At 53.1% G+C, this 22,329-nt stretch overlaps 1 protein-coding gene across 1 annotated transcript; it reads left to right on the top strand.

The window, feature by feature from the left end:
* The first annotated feature begins 2,365 nt into the window (after positions 1-2,365).
* On the top strand, positions 2,366-11,095 carry CPLX2 (complexin 2). The gene is made up of 4 exons (XM_050793378.1): positions 2,366-2,670; positions 9,611-9,729; positions 9,866-10,041; positions 10,801-11,095. Exons 2-4 carry the CDS (start codon positions 9,699-9,701, stop codon positions 10,996-10,998), a joined length of 405 nt encoding a protein of 134 aa, XP_050649335.1. The 5' UTR covers positions 2,366-2,670; positions 9,611-9,698; the 3' UTR covers positions 10,999-11,095.
* The last annotated feature ends 11,234 nt before the right edge of the window (positions 11,096-22,329 follow it).

The following is a 22,329-nucleotide window of genomic DNA, read 5'->3' as shown; positions in this document are numbered from 1 at the left end:
ACCTTTCTTTAATGGCTAAAGTGTCATGATTTACCCCTTATTGCTCAATAAAATGAAGTCACCAAAATGTGGCGGAGCTGTCTTCCTATTCATCAGTAAGATTTTCTGCAGTGAGACACAGTTCATGTCAGCTTAGGCAGTTTTTTATAGACTCAGAGATGCTTGGGCTCAAAGGGGGCTTTAGCCATCAGCTGGACCAGCCTCCCACCCACGTGCCATCTTCCAGATGTAGAGAACCCATAACCCCACATGGGGCAGTCCATGCTGTGGCTGGACAGCTCCTCTGGAGAGCAGGTTCTTCCTCGCAGAGCTTCTGCCTGCTTCCTTTACCTTTCCCCCATTGCCCTAATTCTATCGCCAGCAATAGAAAAAGCAATAGTACTACTCTTCCCCTGCAACAGTTATTCATCCATTCAAGCACTTCCTTAGCACCTACTTTGCCAGGCACGTTACTAAGCGGGGGAATTATAAATTAAGCAGGAATTGCCAGCCCTTCAAGGGTTAATGCCCCCTCAGTGTTCTTTCTTCCAGGTGAAAGATCCTCAAATCCTTCAACCTGCCCCCATTTGACCTGTTTTCCAGGTGCCCACCACCAGACTAGCCCCTTCTCGAGCTTGACATACTCAAGTTTGTCAAAGTCCATCTTAAAGTGTGGTGTCCAGAACTGAGCTCAGTATTTTCCCTAAACCTCAACTGGATTTGTAGCCCAGTTCAGTTGTGTCCATGTCAAAAGCAATACCAGTTGTGGAAAAACCTCAGTTGTAACCAGAGTGCTGCCAGCCAGGTCCCATTTACTAAGCATGTTCTTGAAGCACATGAGGAAAGAGGGGATGAGGAGGACTGTGCACTCGAAATGACATGATGTCAGATCTCCCTGCCCAGAACTCCCCTCAGGCATTAGTGGAAAGTCTAAGTCACTCTAATCAAAGAGCCTCCCTGCCACTGCCATCCCCCTCTTAGTATCTGCTCTAGGAAAGGGAAGAAAAATAAAGAATAAGCATTCTATGCTGACGGCCCAACACAGTGCTAAACATGGAACTCAGCCCTAAAGGAGGGGCCTTCCTTACCCAAGCCTGTAAGGGGAGAACAGACATAGGCTTCAGAAGGTGATTCTCCAGGTGACAAGGCCTCTTGTTCACCAGTGGCCAGGTTCACCAGTTCACCAGGTTCACCAGTGGCCTCTGACTTGTGGGGAGCGGGGTCTCCTGCTTTAAGGCCTTGGCTGTGATCGTGTGTGAAGGGATAAGCTCCCCCTCATTGGAATGAATAAGGCCTTTGCTGTGATCGTGTGTGAAGGGATAAGCTCCCCCTTATTGGAACGAAATCATATTTCTGCAACTGTTGTTGCCCCTTCCTTGGAAGGAGGCCATCCCCTTAGAAGGAGAAGCCATCTCCACTCTGACATACCCTGACAGATGTAGAAACTCCTGCAGATCTTTCAAAGGCCTTGTGCAAGGCCCCTCCTCTCTGAAACCATTTTCCTACACATCGGGCCTGATTAAAGGGAGCAATTGGGAGCCGAAAGATGGCAGGCAGAATAAAGAGGCTCATTAAGAGAGAGTAATAAAACAAAAAAAAAATGAGTGCCAGGGGAAGAGAAAAGGCTGGGGATGGTAGCAGATGTTGTCCTGCCTCTTGGAAGTCCTTTTACTTTCTTGGGCATAGGAGGAAAAGAAATGGCCTTCTCGAATAAATTTTGCCAGAGGAGTCCTTATTCTTCACAGGATATCAGATCTCAAAGGGATTGGTGAGTGGCTTGCCTAAGGTCCACTGCAGTTTTGCATCAGTCTTCTCTCACTGGGTGCTGACCCACTGCGAGGGTCTTGCCCACACGCTCCATCAGTGTTTCCTGAGTGCTCCTGTGGCTGGGCACTGTGCTGGGGGGAGGGGCTGTAAAGATGATCCGGCCAAGGTCCAGTCCTGGAGCTGCTCACAGGCAAGAGGCAAGCTAACAGGTGGAACGGGAGTCGCTGAGGCAAGGGCTTGTCTCGGAGTCGCAGGAACCCCAAGAGGTGCGACCACTCTGCCTGGAGAAACCAAGGAGGGCTTTCCCAAGGAGGCGAACTTTGAGCTTTGCTTTAAAGAGCCCTTCCTCCACCCCCTGCCCCCACCACTCCTCAGGAGCAGAAAGCTTGTGGGCCTGGAGCTGTGGCCAGGATGTCTGGCTGCAGAGAGACGGCAGGGGCGTCTGCGAGGGGGAGGAGAACAGTGTAAGGTGGAGGAGAGAGGGGAGGGGAGCGAGAAAAGAGGGGGAGGAATGGAGGGAGAAGGAGACGGGAGGGAGGAGGGAGGGAGAGAGGGAGAGAAGGAAGGAACGACGGGGGAGGGAGGGAGGGAGAGAGAGAGAGGAGAGACAGGGGAGAGAGAGAGAGGAGAGAGAGACAGAGGGGTGAGAGAGAGAGAGAGAGAGAGAGAGAGAGAGAGAGAGAGAGAGAGAGAGAGAGAGAGAGATTTGAATTTCCCATCTGGAAGGGGAGCGGTAGAACGTCAGGGCCCGGCTGAGGGGCGTGATTGGAGGGCGCCTTCGGCAGCCGCCCGCGGCAGGAGCCGCGGCCCCAGCTCGCCTGGCGGAGTTGCACGCGGCGGCGGGAGCTGGAATAGCAGAAGGAACCACCTCGTGGAGTCGGGCCGGAGCCCTGCAGTGGCTCAGACGGTTGCAGGGACCGCCAGGTCGGTGCTGGCCGAGGGCCGGGAGGGCGGAGCCGGGCTGTGGGCAACAGGGTCCCGGTTCTCGCCTCGAGGCCTTGGGGCAACTCGGGAATCTGGGGAGCACGGCTTTCGGGGGGACAGCTCCCCAAGGCTGCCTGGGCGCCGGATGGGGACTGAGAGGCGGTAGAGGGGACACTCGCGGACGCGCTCTCCGTGGTGCTGAAAGGACAGCTCCCTGCGAGGGGCCGTGAGCAGGCGGCTGGCTGCGAACTAAGGGGAGGCGTGGGCCCTAGCCGGAGACTCCGGGTAGAGCCCGAAGGGCCGGGGTCCTGGAGCCAGGACCGCCCCGGCTGCGGCGGAGACTCAAGTCTGAACCCAGAGAACAACTTTGAGCTCGCGGGGGTGGGGGACGTCGATCTAAGCTACTTCTGGCTGTGCTTAACCCGAAGCCCGCCGGAGCACGCTTCGCCCAGGAGGAGGGAGTCGCCCCCGAGGGGTACAGTTCGTGCTCCCGGAGTGAGTCAGAGGGCGGCGGCAAGGGGGCGGCAGACCGCAGGTGCAGGGGAGGAGAACGTAAACGTCGACTGGGGATGGGGGACCAAGGGGACTATTTGTCCCTTCCCGGGAGGAGAAGCGGCTTGGGCAGCGTACGTCCGCCGCCTGGAGTCTTCGAGAACGACCCCTTCTGTGCTCCCGCTCTCGTCCGCCTCAATCTGCCCCCTCCCCCAGCAAAGTTTGAAACCGGGCCGGGTCTTGGGGTTGGAGCTATGTGTGTTGGGGGAAGGGGCGCTCTCTGTGGCCCACCGGGAGCTCCAAGGCAGAGTTGCTGGGGGGGATGGGTCTCCGCGGGGGTCCGAGAGAGGGACGCCGGGGTTCCTGTCCTCTCTTCTGGCGGGGAAACGGGAACCCCCGGCCACTTCCGCTTTTCAGCCTGGGCCGGTTCCCTTCCTCCTCCCATCCTCCGCTGCCCCTCCCCTCCCCCATGCTTCTCCCATCCCGGGCCACGGGGTGGGGACGGGGCGGGGGGAGGGGGTGGAATGACGTCCCCTGTCTCTGCCACTGCCTTTGGCGTACAGTCCCCTGCCAGAAGCAAATGAGTGTTGAATTGAGTTGCGGTGAATATAGCCCAGACTTGAGCCATAAAAACAGAAAAACAGCCATAAGGACAACCACTGCAGGTGCCCGAGTCGGCTTGTCAGATGGCGGGGCCCAGTCCCGAAAACCTCCAGGGGCTCAGATGGTCGAGCCCGAGCCGGTGTTTGGGCTGGGACGGGCTCGGAGGGAGTCGGAGAGGGCAAGGAAGCTGAAGGCGCGCCCTGGGTCCCCGGCGCACTGAAGGCAGGGAAACCTGGTGCTACAGCAGCATCCCTCCCCACCCCCGGCCTCCCCTCCCCCAATGCAGCGTCCCCCACCCACTCCCACCCCCACCTCCACCCCCACCCCCCTTCCCGCGCAGGGATAGACCAAGACCTCCCGCAGAACCGCTAAGGAGCGCCTCCTGGCGGCCCGGTCAAAATCCTCAACTGTTGGCAACCTGCTGGACCTCAGCGCTCCCGCAGGCATATGGCAAAACATCCACACACACGCCTGCACACACGCACGCACTCATACGATGTCTAAGTCCAGAGTTGCACACACGGGGTCATACTTCCAACGCACACACCCTCATGCACTCGTTGACACGTTAAATTCAACCCAGCACACATGTCCTCAGGATCTACCATGTACCAGGAGATGTAGCCGATTCTGGGGACAGGAGAAATGAAACAAGATACTGGTCCTGTCCTGAGAGGAGCTCAGAGTGACCAGGAAGGGAAAAACAGACAAAGAGAGCATGTACTGGAGGCAGGCAATACTGCCCCAGAAAGTGCCACAGGTCTCCAAAGGGGAAGATGCCCTCACATCTTGCCAAGGAGATCTGGGAAATTGCATGGAGGGAGTGCTATTTGAGAGGGATCTTCAGAAATTAATGCTGCTGATGATGATAATGATGACTGCAATGATGTTAGATAATATGTACCTACTCTGTGCCAACACTGGGCTGAGCACTTTATTTGCATCACTTCATTCAATGCTCACTACAAGCCTTGGGAATAGGTGTTGTTGTCTCCATTTCACAGATGAGAAAACATTGAGTCATTTGCTCAAGGTTACTTAGTAAGTGATGGAGCCAGGATGTGAACTGGCAGAGATGAGGGTAAGAGGTTCCAAGGCTGTGGGAATAGCATGCACAAATGCCCAGGCATTTTCAGAAAGAGGATCTGTTGGGAAATACTACGTGCTGAAGCGGAGCCCTGTGCAAGAAGCAGAGCCCTGTACAAGAGGTGGCACACCAGCAGCAAGGAAGACAGACGGGTGCTAGACTGTGCAGGCCTTGAAGGTCAGCACAAGGACTCGCATCAGTTTAACAAGGCCATGGGGAGCCATTGCAGGGTGTGTGTGAATGAGCAAATCTGCCCTTTAGGAAGATTAATTGGATGGCCATGTGGAGGCTGGATGAGAGCTGGGGGAGAGACAGTTAGAGGTTATGGATAAATCCAGAATCTCTAGGTCCTGAACCAAGGCATTAGCAGCAGTCGGAGAATGGAGGGTCGGGATGTAGGCAGCATTGCAAAGCCACAGCATCTGGACTTCTCCCTGGAATTCTCCCTTGGCACCCCCATCCCAATCTTACTCACCAATTCCTTGTGTGATCTGTTATTCAGCTTCTACCTCCCCAGCCCAGCTGAATGTTGTGAGACCACTGCTGGGACTCCCTTGTTCCCTGCCACAGCCCCAGCACCCAGAACAGTGTCTGGCAGAAAGTAGATACTCAAGGAATATTTGTAGTATGAGCAGGTGAGTGAGTGAATGAATGAATGAATGAGGAATTTGCTGTCTCTAGAGTTTTCAGTTGAGGTGATTGGGACAAGGCATGCTAGAGAAAAAGATAGGTGTGTGGGGAAAGCCAGGATGAGACTGATCTTTGGACAGATAGAATTTGAGATTATCCATGTGACAACATCCAACAGAGAGTTAAATGCGCAGGTTTGGGGGAGGGAAGGCAGAGAGAGGGAGGTATCTGTGGCTAAAGAAGTGCACTAAACCAATAGGGGTAGATAAGATTCCCAAGGGAGACAGAGGAGCAGGAGAGGCAGGAGGGGAGAGTTCGTTTGGAGAACATCTTCACTTTAAAGGAAAGGAAAGGAGTCAGCAAAGAAGAGAGAGAAGACCTATCTGAAAAGTAGGATGAACACCACAAGAGTGCTGTGTCATGGAATTCAGGAGGAGATTCCAGAAAGCTGGAAAAGGTGGGGGGAGGGAGTCAGCAGCAGCATGTGATTCAGCAGAGGGATGGAGGAGGAGGATGACGGCTGTGAAGACCCTCTTGGATCACCTGTGGCGACTGATTATGGCAGTTTCAGGGTTCCTGCAGAGGCAGCAGAGCTCTGGTCTCACAGAGAGGTAGGGCTTGACTGGGAGGTGAAGACGTGGAGATACCACGTTGAGATCACTTCATCACAAAGTGAGAGGGGTAGGATTAAGGGAAACACAGAATATAGGGAAGGAGTTAAAGAAGGGAGGGGATAAAAGCAACCTGTGGAGAGGAGATGGAAGATGTGAGGAAGAGGGAGTGATGAGGTATAAAGAGAGGGAATCCAGGGCACAGGTGGATGCACTGGCTTCAGCCAGAAGAGGGCTTCTTCCTCAGGAGCTAGAAGGAAGGGAGGTTAATGGAGCTCCCACTCACTGACATTAATTGTTTTGATTATTACAACCACCATTTACTGAGCACCCAGCATGTGCAAACACATCCCATAGAGTATTTCTAAAATTTCAAAGTGGCATTATAATTCTCATTTTATAGAGAAGATCAAGTATCAACGAAGCTAGGTCAATTACTATTGCACAGCTTAAAAAGCGGCAGATTCAAGATGTGAGTCAGGCATGCCTAACCTCAGAGCTCATACCCCTTATACTTTGGCCCTTGAAGTGGGGGAAAGTCACCTGCTGAGAGGGAGAAGGCAGTAGTAGTTTAGGCCTTGAGAAAAGGAGAATTGGTTAGGAAAGTGTAGACAGAGTGAACGGGAGACTGCTTAACAGCTCAGAGGTTCATACTGGGATTGGGCAGCAGGATTTTTGGGCAGAGGTGGGAATTTCAGATAAAGAATCCCAGCAGGCTGAAGAAGAGCTATTAGAGCCACAGGAATGTAAGCATTGAGAAGACTCAGTGGTGAGCAGAGGTACTTTGCAAACTGGGGGAGGGGTGGCAGTGGCAAACAATGTCTGATTAATGCATGCCTGCAAGCAGAGGTGGCTGGAGTAGGTGATAGTTGGGTGATACAGAAATGGCATGTTGAGTTTGAGTGGTGCCCACAGACATCCAGGAAAGGGTATCCAGGAGAAGGAAATGTGTTTTTTTACTTATGTATTGCCTATTTCCCTACATATGTATGCATGTACACCCACACTCACATACACACATACATGCCTCAGAATGTAATCTGCATGAGGTCAAGGCTTTGTCTGTCCTGTTTCCTGTAAATCCCCAGTGCCTAACACATTGACTGGCATAAAGTAGGTGCTCAATTAATACTTGCTGGATGAGTCAATATACAGGTCTAGGTGTCATCAGTTTCAGTGGTCATTAAAACCCCTAGAATGGATGAGTTCTCCCCCAGGGAAAGGTTAGAAAGAAAAAAGAGGCAGGGGCTGAGGTCAGAGTTATGGGGAAAAAGCTTATGTAAGAGACAGGAGGAAGAAGAGGAGTCAGAAAATGCAAAGGAAGAGAAGAAAAGAGGAGAGGAGAGGAAACAGGGGAAGCAGGGACAGGAAAGAACTGAGTCACAGAACCAGGAGAGAAGGAGGTTTGGGGGTACAGTGGGGTTGTCAGCAGTTCAAATGCTGCAGACTGCTTCAACAGAGGCATAGGAGAAAGGGTCTGGAAGATCATCTGCTCCAGGAGAGAGACACATCAGAATCACCCAGCAAGTTAGGGATGAGGGTGCAACTAAAGCCTGGGTGCCCTGCCCAATTTGGAACATCTCAAATTAGAGCCCTGCATCTCCCACTGCCACCTGGTAATTCCTTGAGCTCTATGTAAACACAGAGTAGGAACCCAAGAGTTCCTGAAATCACTTGATTATTAAATTGTTCATTTCCTGTTCTTAGAAATGAAGCTTTTTCACAATGTATTAAATCAAGCGAAAACATCTTGACTGAGCTGAGCAACCTTCAAACTCAGAATTTGGGGTTAGGCAGGTGGGTTCTCTTGCATTTCTTAGAAAGCACGGAAAGCCTGTTCCTTTTTGGCTTGTTCCACAAATATGCAGTCGGCAATGGCTGACATTTTATGAGTTCCTGCAACACCCCAGGCACTTGACCGGTATCATTCATTCTCCTTCAAACATCCATTCTAGGGCGGCCTTAATACTCCCCCATTTTGCAGGGAGCAAACTGAAGCTTGCCCAGGGACCCACAGCCAGTAAGTATAGCTGCCTGGATTTTGAACCAGGTGTGTCTGATGCCAAAGCCCCTGGGTTTTTTGTTTTGCTTTTTTTTTTTTTTTCCTGCTACATAATGACTTTCTCTTCCCAGAACAACCTATCAGATGAGATGGTCTGATCACATAGATAAGCTCTTGGGCCCCATATCATGAAATAATCTCAGTCTACCGATATGACTTCTCATCTTGAGAGAAATGAAGAAAATCTATCAAAGAACAACCAGTGACCCAGAACTCAGCCAGGTTGCAATATCCAGCCTTGAATCCAACAAGGTTGCAATATCTGCCGCCCTTTCCCGAGAACCTTTTTTCTTCCTTGCAAGGCAGTGTGGGACAAAAGGCCTTGGGGAGCAGGCCTGGCCTCCGCTTACCATGAAGCTACTTCACACTTTGGATAGCTCACGGATGTCCCCTCTACACTTGAAAACAGATCTGTGTCTGTTAAAGAACCAGTGGAACTGAATGGTTAAAATACAAAGAAACTCTCAAGTTAGAGCACTAGGGTTCAGCTTCTCAGGGATGTGGGGTGAAGATGGTAAGGAGGCCAAGGGGGAAGGCTCTTCCTCCCCCACCTCTACCGTTGGAAAAGTTCCACTTTTACATATTTTGCATATTGAGATTCCCATTAAGATTGTATTTGGAGAACACTTCTGAGGCAAAAACAGAACAATAAAAAATATAATAAAAACCGAAAGTCGGTGATTTAGGAAGAAGGGTAGGGTACTAATGTCTGCCAAGTGCCTGCAAGGCCCGTGTAGGTAGTTTAAAAGCCCTAAGCCCCCAGAAGGTTATATCTCCAACACTCCCATGTGAAATTCAAAATAAAAATCGATATTAAGCTATAAAACATAAAAATTACATGTACACTACAATAAAAATAACTTATTTTCCATTTGTCTAATTTCCAAAGTCAGGATCTGTTTATCCAAGCTGGCTGTTCTCATTGGCTCAGCTGCCTCCGATTGGCTGGGGCAGTAACACGGGCTGGTCTTTTGATGGGCTGATCCAGTGGCCCAGGCTGGGCCCCCTCCAATCCCCGCGGGACCCCGGGGAAAGGTGGCATTGCCATTTCTCTCTTAGAGAGGAGGAAACTGGGGACTTGAGCAGGTTAGGGCCTTGCTGAAGGTTCCATGGCAAATAAGGAAATGACGGTAGCATTGGAACCCAGATCTGCCTGACTCCAAGTTCACGGCTCTTTCCAAAGCTCCTGGCTTCAGTCAAATCTGAACAATAGCGTCAAGATGAAGGCTTTAAAATAGGGACCAAACCGCTTTCAAAAAGCTATTTGGCAGCACCTACGTGTCTGCCCAGTAAGTCGCTCTCTTCCCTCTCCTTTTTCCTCTAGCAGGGCATTGGGTCTTGACCTGAGTGATGGGTGCCTGGTGTCTGAACCAGGGTGAGGCTGCTGTCTGTCTAGCTCCACCGCCCTGCCTGCGCAGAGGCCTCTCCCATCTGACTCCCAATTCTCTTTTGCAGGTTGTCACGTCTTCCTGAGCCAGGCCAGCCAGGAGCGCTGCATGCAAATTCTGCCGTGGGCTAGGGCACGCTAACCAGAGCCGGCGGCATGGACTTCGTTATGAAGCAGGCCCTTGGAGGTGAGGTCCAGCGCCCCACCGCGAGTCCTCGGCGGGTCCGACCCTTGTGGGAGGGGGCTCGGCCCGCCCAGCCCCTCTCTCCCCAGCCCTGATCCGTGGCTGACCCCGCCCTCTCCCTCCCACCGCTTCCTCGTAGGGGCCACCAAGGACATGGGGAAGATGCTGGGGGGAGAAGAGGAGAAGGACCCGGACGCGCAGAAGAAGGAGGAGGAGCGGCAGGAGGCCCTGCGGCAGCAGGAGGAGGAGCGCAAGGCCAAGCACGCGCGCATGGAGGCGGAGCGGGAGAAGGTCCGGCAGCAGATCCGAGATAAGGTCAGCTCCGCCCGCCCGCCCTGGGGAGGGCCACAAGCGGGTAAAACAGGTTCAGCGAAAGCCCCTGCCCGGCCTCCCCTGGATCCCAGCTCTCACCTTCGCCCTAGCTCTCTCTGAGCCTCACTCTTCTCATCAGCAAAATGGGTGTCACAAGGACACCTCCCTCAAGGGATCCTTTTGGGGATTAAGAGAATGCGCGTAGTAGGTACTCCAAGAGGGTGGACCCTACGGTCCACCATTTAGTACTGCAGATTCTTGGGACCAAAAATGAATGCAGTTCCGAACTGGGGAATGTTCGAAAAATACCACAGTGTCCTAAGCACCTTGTGCTGTTAGGTGTCACTCCCAGCGGGTCTGGGGCTGCCACCCTACTCCAGACAGTCCAGTGCATGTCTGTCAGTGCCCTGCAATAAATAAAGGCTAGAAGTAGTCTTCCATTGGTTCAAGTCAGATTCGTCACCAAATTTGGCTCAAAATATATGAGCAAACGCCCCATGTTCAGATCTTTGGGGATTTCAGCACAGCAGGAAGTTCTCATGGGCAGATGTTAATTTTAAAGGAAACCCCACGCATAGTCTCTCCCACTGAGGACCAGGCACCATCCTACAGGGAAGACACCCTTATCCCCACTTTACCGATGAGAGGACTGAGGCTCGGGAGGTACTCCTGGCCACCTCAGCCAGTGCTGCATGATCGTGAGACTCCTGCTTCTCCTTGCCCACCGTGCTTCATGCGTGTCTCTGCCCTCCCCCTCCCCAGTATGGGCTGAAGAAGAAGGAGGAGAAGGAAGCAGAGGAGAAAGCAGCCCTCGAACAGCCCTGCGAGGGGAGCCTGACCCGGCCCAAGAAGGCCATCCCTGCGGGCTGCGGGGACGAGGAGGAGGAGGAAGAGGAGAGCATCCTGGACACGGTGCTCAAATACCTGCCCGGGCCGCTGCAGGACATGTTCAAGAAGTAACCAGGCCTCCTGCCCCAGCCCACTCCACCTGTTACTACTTCCTTTTGGTTCTTTCTTTTCTTTTTATTAGGTTAAGTCTCAATTCTGAAGGGGAAAACCTCAGTTGGCCTCTGCCCCCCTTCCCCGGCCAGGGGCTTCTCCCCCTCAGCTCTCCCTCACACCTCCCTTCATTCCAGGGTATCCACCTGCACCCCACTCCCAAGTAGCTTGAAAAAGGGAAGACAGTCTTTCCCCAGTGGGGGTGGGGGGGCGCTGAACCCAGAGCCAAAGGTACTGGGAGCCCCCTCAGGAAGCCTAAGGTCATGCTAGTGTGGTGACCCCTATACGTTCCTTCATGCTCCCCACTGCCAGGAGGACCACTGTCCCCAGTCAGCCAAAGTAATGACACATTCCAGCCCTGCCCAGCATGCTGACCTTTAGCCTCCAACCCTCAGTGGGCCCCCAGGTCAGGGCAGGGGCACTGAGTGGCCTGGCTCTGAGGAAGGGAGTCAGGGGAAGCCTGTCCCGGGAAGGCCCAGGCTGAGAGACCTCAGGTCTGGCCAGGCTGGGATCTGGGCAGGAGGCTGGGGCTCTCCTTCTTCCATCTCCTTGGTGACACCCAGCCCAGGAGCACCCCCTTCCCCAGCCCCCACCTGGAGAGACATGGCCCCTGCCAAGCTGGTCCCTCCAAATGGATCCTTTGTGGACTTTAGCTCATCTGTGGAGGAGCCCCAGGTAGGGAAGCCCCTTGTTCCACACCCCCACCCCACTTAGGTCCTGGGCCCCCACTGCCAGGCTAGGCCCAGCTTGCTCAGCCAAGGGGCTGCCCAGGCCCCCAGAAAACACTTGGAGCCATCGGGCAGCGATGGTCTGTGCCGTGGGGAGCACCCCCATTGGTGTGGCCAAGCTGCCCCCATTCTTATCCAACCCTCTCCCCACCCTGTCCTGTCCATGCGCTTCCAGGGCCCCGTGGTCCTCAGGAGGACCCTTCCTGGCCAAAGCCCCAAGCCTTTGGTGAGAAGCCAATTCCCGCTTGACAGAAGGCACCACCCATTCATCTCACTGGCCAAGGACAAACTCTCCTCTGGGATGTCTGGGACTGGCATTTGTCCCCCACTCAAATTATCACAGCTTTCTGCTCAGTCAGTTGTGTGGGGATGGTGAGGGAAGAGGGGTCAAATGAGGGAGGAAACTGTATCCATGCACGCATGATAGTGTGTGGCAGAGGCTGCATCAGAGATTGCGTGTTCAGAGATCATATGCATATGTGTAGGGCTAGAGCGCGTGTGTGTCTTGAGATTGTGTGTGTTGTAGTTGTTATTTCTATGTGTTACAGATTGTGTGTTAGCCTTGTGTATGTGTGCTTGATTGAGGTGGTGTATTTGGGTTGAAATTGTGTCATGTGTCTGTGCTATCCATCTCGTGTTTAGAGGCTGTATATGTTAGCTTGTGTAAGAATGTGTTTTCAAAATAGCGTGTGTATTGGGAGTGATGGGTTTGTGTTAGGTGTTGTAGAAGTGTGTGTTTGAGAGAATTGGGAGATATTTGAAGGCTTGTGTGTGCATGTTTGGGGGTCTGAAAAGACAGTTACGTGCATGGATGTGAGCCTGGGGAGAAAGAACGTGGGTAAGATGTCCCCTCCCAGCCCTGAGACCATTGGTCACAGTTGGCCACTTCCAATAGGAGACCTTGTCCTTGGCCTAGAGTGCTCCCACCCTTGGGGGGTTCCTGCCTGAGGTCCTCAGAATCCCACTGCGACAGACCCAGGCAGTGCCCCAGGAAGCCATGCTGGGCCCCGCCAGGGCCTATCCCAAAAGCAGGGCCAGGGAGGGGCGACTTGCCTGCCCCTGAAGCCCCTGTTCCCATTGGCCCCAGTTTGCATTCTGCAGGTTTTCCATTTTAGTGGATTCTGCTTTTATTTCAGAGACAGACATGTGTCTTCTCTGTCCGTTTCCAATAGGTAAAGCCATATCAGTTAGACTGCAATACTTTAAACACGAGACAAAACAATCCATATGTTTAGGGAACCAGAAAAGTCCCCTGGTCTGTCCCTTCCTTGGGGAGCAGGGTCTCGGCAGCTCCAGCTCCCTGGACCTACCTTCCTCCCTGCACCCCCGCCCCCTCCTCGTGCCCCTGTGTCCAGCCCCCCGGGGGCCTGTGTCTGTGTCTGTGCCAGTGTCTGTGATGGGGAGCCACCTCGCACCCCTGTTGTCTGCTTGTCTCTTTGTGTCTGTTATCCTGGGCAGGATGGTCATTCTCAAGAACCCTGGAGTCCTGGGCCAGAGACAAGCAGGGCCCAGTCCAGGGGCCCCAGGCCTCCCCAGCCCGTGTGTGTGAGCCCTGCTTGGACACAAGTGTTCGGAGGTGCCCCTCCGCCAGTTGACAGGGACCTTCAAACCTCGATGGTGATGCCAGGACACAGAGAGGACCAGATAGGTAGCAGAGACCAAGGCGCAGGGCGCTTCAGATGAGCAAGAGAACCCAGTCAAACCAGATATTCCAGGTGGGCTGGAGGGACCCCAGACCCTCAGAGGGCTGCCCTGGTGGTCTCCACAGTGCAGTCCCTCTGTATTCCCAGAGTGGGATCGGGGCTTTCAGCCCCACCCTGATGCCTGCCCTCCAGGATGGCTGGTTTAGTCTGAGTCCACGTCCCAGACCCCTCTATTCTGCTCTGGGACAGCAGGACTTGAGGTCTTCCTGGGGGTGGGTATGGGGGAAAATTTCTGCCTGGCACACACCTGGCTCCAACCACTGCCAAGTGATCACTCTTAGGCCCAGGGGAACACAATGACTGTCATTACTGATGCAGACCTGGCTGTGGAGAGCAGCTAATGTGTGGCCCAGAGAGCATGTCTGTGTGGCACACGTAGTGCATAGAATACGTGAGAGTTGCTCTAGCAGGGGTGGGATCCTCACAGGATCGCCTGGGAGGTGAGGTGTGCGTGACCCACTGGGTGGGAGAGGAATGAGTGTGCACACATAAATGGGGCAGTGTGCATGCAACACACTTAGGGGAGGAGTGGCCCCAGAATTCAGCACACACACAAGGGAGAGGACCCCCAGATAGGAAAATAGGAAGGAGCAATCATTTGTAGATGGGTGAAAAGAATGAGGCGCAAGGGAGCGTGCACCAGGTGAGGTGAGCGTGTGCGCTCTTGGGGAAGGCCGGGCTCCCGTGCCTGGGAGGCGCTGCCAGAGAGAAGGAAAAAGGCAGCTACGGGTCGCCCTGGGCTGGGCACTGGCGACGGGTCAGGGCGGGTCAGGATCTCCAAACATGGACGTCCTCCCCTCCAAATCCAGAAGCTCCCAAAAGGTGTCCTTAACAGCAAGGCTGTGCGGGGTACTCCTCCAGATGGAATCAGGAAGTGGAGACGCCATCCCAGGTGTGTGAGAGCGAGAGAACGAAAAGGAGACGGCAGTATTGCAGCCCAGAGCCCCTGTCAGGGGGCAGCCGGTGGGCAAAGCAGCCAGCCCACAGCCTTGTGGCTAGAGTGCAGTGCGGTGGGCCCCTAGCTCCAAGAGCCCGGCACCCAGCTGGCAGGGTTGCCCATGCCCGCTGGCCACCTGCTCCATCCTTTAGGGTTCCACAGGCCCCTGACTGCACAGGGAGGCTGGGGTCAGCCTGGGCTCCCAGGCCTGAGGACATGCCTCCCACCAAATGTCCCCTGCTCCAGTCCCACTCCTGTCACCCCACGCTCTTCACTGGGGAGAGAATGGGAGGTGCTCGTGCTGGCCCTGGGTGGGAGCGGGGAGTCCTGGTGAGACCCAGGTGAGATCGACCATCCTGCTCGCGCGGGGGAACCCCTTTCCCACATTTGTGCTGTGTCATTGTTGCTCTGCTTCCTTTCAATGTGTCAGTGCCTGGGGGGAGGGGAGGAGCACCCCCTCAGCCCCCCTGAACCTGACCAAAAGCCATGGCTGTTGCTCCCCCCTTTGTATGATGCAAATGCTGAGATGTACAAAATCAACCATGACAACAAAGAAAAAGACCTTGTACAGCAGCTCTCTGTCTCTCTGTCCTCTTCTGTCCATCGGCACCACCAGGGACAAACAGAGGCACCGACTCACCAGGGAGGAGGCAACCCACAAAGCTCAAGAGGCCCCAGAAAATCTTCAGTTTTACCCTGGCTTCTGGCCAGGACCCCATGGAAATGACTCCAGAAATCAACCACGGCCAGAGTTGGGACTGGGCTCAGGGTTCCAGGATCACTCTGCCTCCCTGCCTTCCAGAATCAATTCTTCAGCCCCAGGGGCTGAGTGGTCCCTGTGGACCCCCTACGCACAACATCCCTGACCACCCTTTTCCCCAGGACCCTCAGGGTGCCGCTTCCTGAGAATGCTGCTAAGTCACACAGTGGGCAGTGGCCTGCCCTCATTCATTCCCCAGACACTGAGGGAGACCTGCTCCCCGCAGGCCACGTGCAGGAGGCTGGGGTCCCAAAGAAAGGACACCACTCAGCATTCCTCCCGGACACAGCCACTTCCCAGGCCTTGGTGAGGAGTCAGGACCATTCCGGAACCCCCTCCGCCCTTACCCTCACCCTAATACCCTGCCTTAAGTTAGGTCCCACTCCTCTCAGCTTGGCTGGGCCCTTCCCATGGCCACACAATGGTCTCCCAGCCCCCACCCCTCTCCTTCCGTGCACCTCTCCTGCCACCCTGCCCCTGCCTGCAAGGTGCATCCAAAACGCAGACTTCACTATGTCACTCCCTGCCCAGAGCCCTCCAAAGGCCAATAGGAAGGCATCTGCCTATAGGATAACATCCAAATTGTCCAAATGGCCCTGTGTGATGTGGCCTCAACCTGCTGATCAGAACCCACACCCACCGCTGTGCTCCAAGTGCCCCAGTCCCCTATCCATACCATCTTCCTGGTGTCTGCATATTCTGCCCCCAGTGCCTGAGATGAATGGTGCCCTTACCCTCCTTGGTGCTCCAGGGAGCTTGGAGCTCCCTCAAGCTCCAACTCAAACATCACTTCCTCTCTGAAGCCCACCCTGACCCGGCCCGTCCCCCTGACCAGAGCAGAGGCTCTCATTGCACTCGCAGCCACAGAGCATCATGTCTGAGTGTTCAGACAGCGCTGGATGTGTTTACGGCTCTGTCACCCAGCAGAGTGATCTTGAACAAGCCACTTAACCCCTCTGAGTGTTTGCTTATAAGTGAAATGGGATGATAAGCATTGCTCCAATCTCCACACTTGTTGTGAAGAGTAAATGGGGTCCTGCACATGCTACGAGCACCACATGGCAAGCATTCAGTGAATGGAGCTTTGCAAATTCTGTTGAAAGAGATGTCGCTGCACCTGTCTCCCTCACTAACTTGGGAGCTTTATAGCTGGCCTGTGCTCTGATCCCTCCCCAGCACCCAGCATAGGGTCTGGCCCACAGTGTGTTGCCAGGGACCTCAGTGCTGATTCAGGGCCCAAGATATGGATCTCTGCACCTTCTACATGATAGCCACAGTCACTCTTCTTTTGGCTCTTTGTACTTACTAGGCAATGTGGGGAGGGGTGCAGACCCTGATCCCCCACCTTCTATGTCCTGACATCACCCTCCTGCCTGTTCTCCCAGATCTGCCCATACCCCTGGCTTAGTGCACTGTGGGTAGCAGGGTCCCTGGACTCTCTGAGTCAGAGGGAGCTCAGTGTGCAATGGGAGGCTGTGCTAGTGATGGATGGCTACATAACAAATTATTACAAACTTAGCAGCTTAAAATAACACATGTGTATTTTCTCCATTTCTGTGGGTCAGGAATCCTGGCACAGCTTACCAGGGTCCTCTGCTTCAGGACCTCTCACAGGGCTGCAGTCAAGGTGCAGGCCAGGGCTGGGGTCTCATCAGAAGGCTCAGCTGGTCACAGCTGACTTCCAAGCTCACGTGATTATTGGCAGGCTTCAGTTCCTGTTGGATTGGGGGCTTCAGTTCTTGGCTGACTGTTGGCTGGAGGCCATCCCCTGGCCCTTGCCATGTGGGCCTCTCCACTGGGGCTGCTCACAACAGGGCAGCTTGCTTCACCAAAGCGTGCAAGCCACAAAGGCAACAGAGAGAGTCTGCTAGCAAGATGTAAGCCATGTTGTTATATAAGCTAACCATGGAGGTGACCCCCCTGTCACCCTTGCCATCTTCTATTGACTAGAGATAAGTCACAAGACTCACCCACACTCACAGGCACGGGACTACACAGGGTGTGAATACCAGGACAGGGGATTATTGGGGGCATCTTAGAGGCTGCCCACCGTAGAGACTGAGGCAAACTTCCCCTTTCCTACAAAGCACTAGAGTAGAGCAGGGCCTTGGAGGAGCCAGAGCTCCAAAACTCTTCAGCCACAGTGTCCCAGGTAGCAGAGGAAATGTCTCAGAGCTGGAGCAGCGGCCAATGGCAGACTCTCCTGGAGCCTCTGCAAGACTAAGGTCATTCCCAGAGCTCCCAGGCTGGGCTCTGAGGGCCTTCCAAGGGTGGAGACTGGAGAGAAAGAGAACAAAAGGGCTTGTGGCTTCCCTGGGAGTCTATCTGTGTGCTCTGCCCAGCACCCCAGGCACTGTCCTCCTAAGACCCAGGGCCCACCTCCAGAAACAACCCAGCCTGGGACACTTGGATACTTACCCTTGGCTTCCCTCTCCTCTCTGCTCAGTGGATCATAAGGTCAGTAAATGCCAGCATCCTCTCATTTTCAGTCCTGAATGTCTTCTCCTAAGAGTCTTAATCCTCTCCGGTAAAATGAGTATTCACTGGGCTTCTACCATGTGCTAGACACCAAGAATACCAATCACACAGCCCTCCCTCCAGGAACCCACGTGCTGAAGGAGGAGATAATGGAGAAACAGAACAGCTGCCCACCACAGCATGAGCAGTGCCACCGGTGAACCTGGGATCATGGTGCAGGCTCCCTGGAGGGGTTTACATCTGAGATGAGTCTTTAATGAGGAGGAATCAGCCTGGTGGAGAAGGAGGGCACATCCAGGAGAGGGACTGGCATGAACAAAGGCATGGAGCAGACAAAAGTAGTTTAACCTGAGCAGTGGGAGTGGGGGAGGGAGAAACAGAGGGTATCTGTGTGAATTCATTGAGGTCTCTGTGAAAGGCTGAGAGGCCAGGGACTTCAACTCGGGTGCCAGGAGGTGGAGTCTGGACTCTACCTGCAGGCAATGGGAAGTCACTGAAGGGTACAGAGCAGAGGTATGATATGATCAGATGTGCAAATTGAGGAAGATCAGCTGGGGCTGTGAGGAAGGTGAACCCCAAAATGTGGCCATGTCTCGACTATTGACTTCACTACAGGATCAAAGCATAGGAAATCAAGAAACCTGGGGTGGGAAGGGAATTTAAAGTCAAATCCATCCTCCCATGCAATTCAGGAAAACCTCCTGTGCCATCTTAGGTAGAGGGCACACTCCTGCTTACATTCCCCACAGTGTTGGGAAGCTCATTCTAGGCAGACAGCTCCCCTCTTTCTCCTAAACCAAAAGCTGCCAGGAAGCAGGGGGTTAATGAAGCCTCCTCCAGCATCTCTTTAATTGACTGCAAAATCCTGCTTCCAGACCACTCACTTAGCACTTGTAATTAATTGGGGCTTCTTGCCTGATCTGAGAGATGATGCGATACCCCCTGAGGACAATGTTTTCTCAGCTGGGATTCTCCAGCTGGAGACGACACTACACACCCAGCCTCTCCACAGGCACCGGCCTGGGTATGAATGCAGGCTCCAGCCCTTCCCCTCTGGGTGAGCTCAGGCAGGGCACTTCCCCATGGGAGCACAGAGCCAGCACATTGCACAGACTCAGTGGGTGGGTCAGAGCTGGTGTCACCGTCTCCGTGGGCTCCAGACCCAGGGCATCCACTCTATCCTGGGGCAGGACCAGGGGTCTTCAGCTCTTGGCCACATCAACTCCAGGCTGCTCTCATTGTGAGAGGCACTTGGCATGGCCCTGTCTGCATGAGGGTCAAGACAGCCCATGTCAAACTACGTAAGACGGGGGAGGAAAAGGGAGGGCAAGGGAGCCCTTACTTACCAACCATCTGCTGTATGCCAAACACGGGGGCTGACTGCTTTAAAGCCTCCTGCTCTCCTCATCCCGACAGGAATCTGTGAAGTCAGTATTCTCCCCACTTTACATATGAGAAAGCTGAGGCTCATAGGTAAAAGCATGAAATGAGAATGGGCACAGGCTTTGGACTTAGACAAACCTGGCTTTCAATCCTGATTCCTTCCATCTGACCCTGGGCAAGTGCCTCAACAGCCCTGAACCTGGGTTTTATCTATTTTAAAAAAATTATTATGTATTATAATACATAATACATAATTATTTATTATAAATTATTTATTATTATAAATATTATGTATTATTATAATAATACATAATAAAAATTACTATATATACTAATGCCCACCATGACCACCAGGGTCATTGAGGGAATTAAATAATGCCCACAGATGCCCTAGCACAGTGCCAGGCACATAGCAGGTACCTAAAAAATGACAGTGACTGGGCGTGGTGGCTCACACCCGTAATCTTAGCACTTTGGGAGGCCGAGGCAGGTGGATCACCTGAGGTCAGGAGTTCGAGACCAGCCTGCACAACATGGCGAAACCCTGTCTCTACTAAAAATACAAAATTATCTGGGCGTGGTGGCACACGCCTGTAATCCCAGCTACTTGGGAGGCTGAGGCAGGAGAATCGCTTGAACCAAGAAGGTGGAGGTTGCAGTGAGCTGAGATCACACCACTGCACTCCAGGCTGGGTGACAAGAGTAAAACTCCGTCTCAAAAACGAAACAAAACAAAACAAAAAGACAGCCATTGCTACTAAATGCTACTATTACTATAGCAAGACTGATGAAGAAAAGTAACTAGAGGAGGAAAGGAAAGGAGGGAGAATAAATGAAAATGATAAGGAGAATAATTTGTTATGATAAAAATCCTCCAGTCATCCAAATAGTAAACTGGGAAGCCTGATTTAAAAAACAAATCTGTTTTGTCTTTTCATGTAACACAAGACAGGTGAGAGGCAAGGGCTAAAGTGAGTTAGGGGACAGAGGGAAGAACTGACTCCTTCAGGAAGCACTCTTGAATTTTTAGCTCGAAAGAAACTTAGCAATGTGCAGTAGTTACCTGTTACTGCATAATAAATTACCCCAAAATATTAGTTGAGTGTGGTGGTGCACACCTGCAGTCCTAGTTACTAAGGAGGCTGAGGCGGGAGCATTGCTTCAGGAGGCTGAGCTGCAGTGAGCTATGATCATGCCACTGCACTCCAACCTGGGCAACAGAGTGAGACCATATTTCCATAAAAATAAACAAACAAACAAACAAACAAATAAATAAATCACCCTAAAACTTAGTGGCTTCAAGCAATGAAAATTTATTCTCTGTCCATTTCTGTGGGTCAGGAATTCTGGAGTGGCCTAAGTAGTTCTGGATTGGGTTCTGTCATGAAGCTGCAATCAAGATGTCAGCCAGTGCTGCAGTCTCATCTGAAGGCTTGACTGGGCTGGAAGATCCACCTCCAAGGTGGCTCTGTCACAGGACTGGCAGCTGGTGCTGGTTATTGGCAGGAGGCCTCTTTTCCAGAGCTTCTTTAAAGAGGAACTTCTTTAGCATCCTCACAATATGGCAGCTAGCCTCCCCCAGAGTGAGTAATCCAAGAGAGCAAGGTGGAAGCTGCAATGTCTTTCATGACCTAGCCTCAGATACATACCAAGCCTTCTGTAGTATTCTATTAGCCACACCAACCAGCCGTGATTCAATGTGAGAGGATGCTACACAGGGCACGAATACTGGTGGGGAAGCTCCCCGGGGAGTGCCCCCACCTGCCCCCCGCCTTGCAGGTTGTCTGCCTCACAATGCAGACCTCAGCACACCTGCAGCTCTTTCTTCAGCCCCTGGTTAAGACTCCTTCATTCATCCATCCACTGAGAAAACATCTCCTCATTCCTTTCTGCCATCAGCAAGTGCTTTCCTCCCGAGGGCCTCCTCATGGCCAAACCCAGGCTAAGTACTGCCTTTCAGACCCAAATCTGACATGGTCACCAAAGCCTATAGTCCGGACATGCAAACCAACACACAGCAAGCAGCTGATCATGAAAAAACACTTGGAACGTGGTTCCAAGCCAGGCTTCATTTGACCTTGATCTCATTATCTCACCTCTCAGGGCCTCCGTAAAAAGAGATATGACTTGCACTGCCTAGTCATGGCAAAAATGTGTGAAAGTACCCAGCACAAGGCATGTTCTCAAAAAATGATGACTAAGACTGTTAATATTACTATTCTAAATCAACAGAACTTGCACCCCAAACCCGGACAGTCACCCACCTAGGCTTCCCCCGCCCTTCAAGAGAAGGCTGGGCTCTTGGACCCCAACGCTGGCCCCCAGCTCCTGCCAGCCACCTTCTCCAAGGCCTAGCTGAGCCTTGCCTTGGCTCTGCCTGCCAGGGCCTCCCCAGCTGCCAGCCCTAATCAGCCGCTCCAGCCAAGACCTCAAATTGATTTGCCATCGTTTAGCTGGGAAGCAAGAGCTCGTCTTGACTTGTGGCCAAAATCCATTCTGTGATAGCAGAGTAATCGCCTCCGTGGCGGGTGTCCGGAGAATGTGATAGAGATCTAGGACACAAAGTCTCCATCCTAATGCCCAGAACCCTAGCCTCACTGCAGCCCAGCTCTGGTCTCCCTCCTCCCTCCTGCACCTGTGCGGCTGCCATGTGTGTCCTCTGCAGTAGCATGTCCCCTCCTGCACTTTACGTGGTCTGATGCAGTGGCTCTAAAACTTTGCAGCACAGCAGACTAGCCTGGGGCAACTCCAAAATATACTGAAGCCTGGCCCTGGCCTCCTGACAATCTGATTCAATCGGTATGGGGTGCATCCTGGGCATGGAGGTGCTTTTTAGTTTGTTTGTTTGTTTGTTTGAGACAGGGTCTCGCTCTGTCACCGAGGCTGGAATGCCCCATGGTGCAATCATAGCTCAGTGCAGCCTTGATCTCTTGGGTTCAAGCAATCCTCTTGCCTCAGTCTCCCTAGCAGCTGGGACTCCAGGCATACACCATCAAACCCAGCTAATTATTGTTTTAAGAGACGAGGCCTTGTTGTGTTGCCCAGGCTGGTCTTGAGCTCCTAGCCTCAAATGATCCTCCTGCCTCAGCCACCCAGGCATTGGGGTTTTTAATTAAGAGCTCTCTAGGTGGTTCTGATGGGCAGCAAAGTCAGGGAACTGCTAGTCTAAGGCATATAGCACTGCTACCCCTGGATGCTTGTACTCAGCATGACTCATTTAGTCACTCAACAGTTATTTATTGAGTACCTACAATGGCTGAGCACTGTTCTAAAGGCTGGAAATGCCACCAAAAACAAAGTCAT

This window comes from Macaca thibetana, chromosome 6, assembly GCF_024542745.1.
Source record: "Macaca thibetana thibetana isolate TM-01 chromosome 6, ASM2454274v1, whole genome shotgun sequence".
NCBI classification, from domain to species: Eukaryota; Metazoa; Chordata; class Mammalia; order Primates; family Cercopithecidae; genus Macaca; species Macaca thibetana.
This window is presented reverse-complemented; position numbering and strand designations above follow the sequence as displayed.